We start from the raw sequence: 6,455 nt of genomic DNA on the forward strand, positions 1-6,455 counted from the left end.
TTATGTTTGAGATTCTTCAAATAGTCCCACTTTGCCTTGATGACAGCTTTGCACAGTCTTGGCATTCTCTTTTTCAACAGTCTTGAAAGAGTTCCCACATATGCTAAACACTTGTAAGCTTCTTTTCTTAAATGCGGAAGACACATTTCAGTTGAATACATTCAGTTGGACAACTGACTAGGAATCCCCCTTTTCTTTCCTTTCCTTTCCTTTCCTTTACCTTCACTCTGCGGTCCGACTCATCCCAAACCATCTCAATTTGGTTGAGGTCGGGGGATTTTGGAGGCCAGACCATCTGATGCAGCATTCCATAACTCTCCTTCTTGGTAAAATAGCCCTTACACAGCCTGGAGGTGTGTTGGGTCATTGTCCTGTTGAAAAACAAATGACGGTCCCACTAAGCCCAAACCAGATGGGATGGCGTATCGCTGCAGAATGCTGTGGTAGCCATGCTGGTTAAGTGTGCGTTGAATTCTAAATAAATCACTGACAGTGTCACCAGCAAAGCACCCGCACACCATAACACCTCCTCCTCCAAGCTTTACAGTGGGAAATACACACGCAGAGATCATCCGTTCACTCACACCACGTCTCACAAAGACACGGCGGTTGGAAACAAAAATCTCACATCAGACCAAAGGACAGATTTCCTCCGATCTAATGTCCATTGCTCGTGTTTCTTGGCCCAAGTAAGTCTCTTCTTATTATTGGTGTCCTTTAGTAGTGGTTTCTTTGCAGCAATTCAACCATTAAGGCCTGATTCACTCAGTCACCTCTGAACAGTTGATGTTGAGATGTGTCTGTTACTTGAACTCTGTGAAGCATTTATTTGGGCTGCAATTTCTGAGGCTGGTAACTCAAATGAACTTATCCTCTGCAGCAGAGGTAACTCTGGGTCGTCCTTTCCTGTGGCGGTACCAATGAGAGACAGTTTCATCATAGAGCCTGATGGTTTTTGCTACTGCACTTGAAAGAACTTGACATTTTCCCTATTGACTGACCTTCATGTCTTAAAGTAATGATGGATTGTCATTTCTCTTTGCTTATTTGAGCTGTTCTTGCCATAATATGGACTTGGTCTTTTACCAAATAGGGCTATCTTCTTTAAACCCCCTCTACATTGTCACAACACAACTGATTGATTCAAACGCATTAAGAAGGAAATACATTCCACAAATTAACAAGGCACACCTGTTAATTGAAATGCATTCCAGGTGACTACCTCATGAAGCCGGTTGAGATGATGCCAAGAGTGTTCAAAGCTGTCATCATGGCAAAGGGTGACTACTTTGAAGAATCTGAAATAAAAAATAATAACACTTCTTTGGTTACTACATGATTCCATATGTGTTATTTCATAGTTTTGATATCTTCACTTTTATTATACAATGTAGAAAATAGTACAAATAAAGAAAAACCCTGGAATGAGTGTATCCAAACTTTTGACTGGTACTGTATATATTTGCAAAAAAATATGTTGGGGATTGGAAATGATGCAGACAATTATGTTGATGGAAGCTACAATCTATCTGCCGTATTAAAGCTGATCTACCCTCTAAAAAATATCTAAAAAAGAAATAAAGAGTGGGAATTCCTGTGGAGAGAGCCTTAACCTGGAACTGACTGACAGATTGAAAAAAATGACACTCCTGTCAAAATCCTCACTTGGCTAAACAACCAATCAGGAGAAATGGGTGTTGCCAGGGACACAGATAAAAGAGTGGGACAGGTGACAGTGCTGACATTGAGCAAGGGCAAATAGTCAACAGGTAACAAGTAGAGAGAGAGAGAGAGAGAGAGAGAGAGAGAGAGAGAGAGAGCTAGAGAGAGAGAGAGAGATTGAGACAGACAGACAAAGAGAGAGAGAGATACCCCAGGGGCATAACTCAGACACTGAAACAGTCATCACCTTCCAAGGACCAGAACAGCACCAGTTGAAAGATAGGCTAATTCAAACGTGAAAATATAAACTTTCAGGTTATCCTGACACCAGGAAAAGACTGAGGACTCTATTCATACCTGTCCCCAAGGAGACGACAAGGACAGCCCAAGGACAGACGCACAGCAGAATCAGGAGGTGAGAGAGACTACAGACTAACTGACCATGGCGTCGTTTGAACCTCAGGGCCAGTCTCCTCCTTGCTTTGGCCCCCAGTTCCCCAGCCTGGGCCAGGAACCTCCAGAACTCAGCATGTACAGTGACTGCTACTACCCTCCTCCATCGCTCCCCAGCCCCCAGCGCACCACCCCCACCTCCTATGACTACAGCACCTCCTCCCCCAATCCTTACCTGTGGTTCAACGGATCTGGCATCAACGCTCCCCCATACCTGGCCACCACCGGGCCCCCAGGTAATCCCGGGCCCCCCTTCGTTCCCCAGCACTATGGGATGCAGAGGCCTTACCTGGGGCCCGGCGGGGCAGGGGTCCCTGGGGGGGAGCTGGGCTGGTTCTCTCTGCCCTCACAGGAAGACCTGATGAAGCTGGTCCGCCCGCCCTACTCCTACTCCGCCCTCATCGCCATGGCGATCCACGGCGCCCCGGAGCGGCGGCTGACACTGAGTCAGATCTACCAGTACGTGGCCGATAACTTCCCCTTCTACAACAAGAGCAAGGCTGGCTGGCAGAACTCCATCAGGCACAACTTGTCACTCAACGACTGCTTTAAGAAGGTCCCCAGAGACGAGGACGACCCTGGTAAGAGTCTGACGTCATTATGTGTTTGTTTTATTTTAGTTCTAAGCCCACAAAATAACCAATCAATCTAAGATATGACAGTATTTGATGGTTGAATAATTCATTTTGAATCTAACCTTGGCACCCAGAACCAAATCTGTCATGACAGACTACTGTCAATCTGCTGTGTATCTTTAGTCAAGTCAAAAGTCTACTTTTGTTGTCATGTGTCTTTACTTTAGGTAGCCACTGAGGCTTGCCTTTAGCGTGTGTAATAGTCTTGTGATGGAACGGTAGATGAACTGTGTTTAGTAATGATAGTAGAAGATGCAGTCAATAATCCATGTGTTAACTGCAAACACATTCTAATCTACCCCTCCCTCCCTCCCTCCCCTCCCTCCCTCCCTCCCTCCCTCCCTCCCTCCCTCCCTCCCTCCCTCCCTCCCTCCCTCTCTCTCTTCCAGGTAAGGGTAACTACTGGACACTAGACCCAAACTGTGAGAAGATGTTTGACAACGGAAACTTCCGTCGTAAAAGGAAGAGGAAGTCTGATTCGCTGTCTGGAGGAGAGGGGGGGTCAGGGGGGTCGGAGCCAGGTGACCCCAACAACCGGGGGAGCCCAGAACCCCCCAGCAACCACGGGATCGACATGTCTCCCACGCCAGAGAGAATCCCCACCCCTTCAACCACAGGTCCCGCCCCTTGCTTGAGCAGCTTCCTGTCTGAGATGTCTGGAGTGGTGTCAGGGGGAGCCAATGAGATCGTAGGAGATTCGCTGAACCGGGCCCTCCCCATAACCCATACCCTGGATGGGACCCAGAGGCCTACACAGCCTGGGGGTTTTGGTAGTTACTCCCCCAGCTCGGGTGCTTCAGAGTGGGCTTCCCAGCTGCCGCCTCCCCCTGGCCTCTCCTCCTCGCCTACCCACTCTTCCCTGGGTTACAGCAGCCCCATCCTCAGCCAGTTCAATGGGCATTTCTACCCTGGCTTGGGCTCAGCAAGCATCCTATACCCACGGGAAGGCACGGAGGTCTGAACAGACTGATAGAGGGGGAGACAGGGATGGGCAGAAGTTAGCTAGAGGTCTAGACACTAAAAAAAGGAGAGTGAGAAAGAGAGACATGATTCTACCGGAGACTGAACTGAACCATCTGCTGACACACACATACACACACAGTAATCAGTTAAAGCTGACAGGGCGTGTGACAGCAGGATGAGCAGGGCCTGGTTCCCACGGAAACAGCCGAGTCAGCATTGATGATGCTTCACCCACACACGCATATACACACCCACACACACACACACACACACACATGCACACAAATGCGCGCACACACACCTGTTTAACCATCTATAATTGCTGACTGTCATGACTGACCGTTTTAATTTGTATATATTTGTATTGAATGTGTTTATTTTTTTGTTTATATATGTTATTTTATAGTTTATGTATGTGTTTTTATCTCTGAGTGCTTGGGTCCAACATATTTGTTCAACATTGTAGAATATTGTTTTGCTATGGATGGCTCAGACCTGGGTTCAAATACATGTGTTTTGTTATTTGAATACATTTTGCTGTGTATTTAATTATTTTCAAATACACAGCTCAAAGCAAGTATTTTTATTTGAGTATTTGAATGGTTATTTGTAAAAACCAAATAGTTGACCACATTTAATTTGAAAATCTTTTCTAATATTTATTTCAAATACTATTTTTTAAATATCAGGGTTAAATGCATGGGAGTGTATTGAGTCAGTGTATATGAATATTCCCAAATAAATTCCAATATTCAACAACTTGTTTTTTCTAATAAATGTGATCTGAATAATTGTTTTGAAATTACTTTGAAAAGTATTTGAAATACCTGAAATAGTATTTGAACCCAGGACTGGTATGGCTTATACCAACATTGGTCTGATGGTTGTTTTTGATAAGAATAATAAAATACAGGAAAACGTTCTCTGAAGTGTCATCGTCTTACTCTTTTTAACTCAGAAATAAAAGTCAGCCTGCTTGCCTAGTGTTGTAAGGGAGTTATCTGTCTCAACAAATCTTTGTGAAAGATGGTTAACGGTCTCAAGCCTTCAGTGAAAAATGACCCTCCTAAAACACACAGGTAGGACAGAAACAGTCCTGTCAGAGAAACGATGACCAGCGAACCAGGGAAACCTGCTTGTCAGGGTAACTTGATCCTACAGTATGATAAGGATATACTGATGGGTGCATGGATACATGACGCCTGGAGGGCTAACTGACTGTTGTAAAACGGTGAGAATCCTCATACCTCACCCTTCTCTCTACTCTCACACAATAACTCACCCCCTTTCTCCAAGTCTTGTTGACTGGACACGACTGGGATTTAGGGAAGGAGATAAGGAGGGGGTTTATGCAGGTAAAATAGTGACTTCATTAAACAAGCATGTAAAGTATGATTTGCACATTTAAAATATGAATTGCACTTGTATACGGAGTTTTGTAGTTGAAAACAATATTTGCAAACATAAATGCAACAACAGTTGCATGCAGGTAATGTGATGGGTGAATAAATACAACACTTATAAACATGTACATTGATATGTGAATAAATTCAATAAGATTTGCAAGCATGCAACTACATTTGAGAATAGTTGCATGCTTGCGACTAGTGAATCTTCTTGTATGAATCAAAATTACATTTGCCAATGTTGAATCTGTGCACTCAGAGTTTTGGCACTAATTTTGCGACTAACCTGTGTCAAAAGTTTTGCAGTTGTAAAAAACATGAGCTCTGGTGGACAGGGCTGTTTCTTCCGACCAATCAGGTCAGGTGTTGTCATTCTTGAACGTGCTTTCGCATTTTACATGGTTCCGGTCTGGAAGCAAGCTTTCCACTGTGATAAATTTGGATCAAATTCGACATTGACATCTAGCTAGCTAATCAAAATAAAAAGGTGAGATCTCTCATATTCTATCTCGTAGCAGTTAGCTCTAAACTCACCTAGGTACTGCATCAGCTAGATGAAACAAATGCACATCTAATCTTCTTCCCATCCCCTCTTGTCTTGATTCTACAGGGAGCTAGCCTGTTCTCATCAGAACATTATCAGCAAGCTAGCTAACATTAGCCAACTTGAGCAGAGATCTCAGTTGGCTGACTAGCAAAGCCATCCAACTACACACCAAATATACACAGAGCAAACAATTATTTTCTAAACTAATGTTAGTCTCAACCAAATGACCAGTACATAGCTAGACCTATTGCTCTGACACAATGTAAGAACCAGTAGATGCAGGCTAGCCAGAAGGCTTTGATGCTAGCTAGCTAACCAGTCATGTAATGTCAATAGCAGTGGTGTAAAGCACTTAAGTAAAAATACTTTAAAGTACCACTTAAGTCGTTTTTTGGGGTATCTGTACTTTACTATTTATATTTTTGACAACTTTTACTTTTACTTCACCACATTCTTAAAGAAAATAATGTACTTTTTACTGCATACATTTTCCCTGACACCCAAAAGTACTCCTTACATTTTTTATGCTTAGCAGGACAAGAAAACGATCCAATTCACGCACTAATCAAGAGAACATCCCTGGTCATCCCTACTGCCTCTTATCTGGCGGACTCATGAAACACGAATGTTTCATTTGTAAATGATATCTGAGTGTTGGAGAATGCCCCTGGCTATCAGTAAATTTTTTAAAAAATCCTCTGGTTTGCTGAATATTTGAAAGGATTTATACTTTTACATTTGATACTTTAGCAATTGCATTTACTTTTGATCCTTAAGTATATTTGACTG

The 6,455-nt window shown here is 43.4% G+C and overlaps 1 protein-coding gene across 1 annotated transcript; it reads left to right on the forward strand.

Moving 5' to 3' along the window:
- The first annotated feature begins 1,758 nt into the window (after window positions 1-1,758).
- On the forward strand, window positions 1,759-4,635 carry foxi3b (forkhead box I3b). Its single transcript, XM_029771791.1, has 2 exons — window positions 1,759-2,696; window positions 3,140-4,635. The coding sequence occupies exons 1-2, from the start codon at window positions 2,105-2,107 to the stop codon at window positions 3,709-3,711; spliced, it is 1,164 nt and encodes a 387-aa protein (XP_029627651.1). The 5' UTR covers window positions 1,759-2,104; the 3' UTR covers window positions 3,712-4,635.
- The last annotated feature ends 1,820 nt before the right edge of the window (window positions 4,636-6,455 follow it).

The sequence above is a fragment of the Salmo trutta genome, chromosome 13 (genome assembly GCF_901001165.1).
Source record: "Salmo trutta chromosome 13, fSalTru1.1, whole genome shotgun sequence".
Lineage (NCBI taxonomy): Eukaryota > Metazoa > Chordata > Actinopteri > Salmoniformes > Salmonidae > Salmo > Salmo trutta.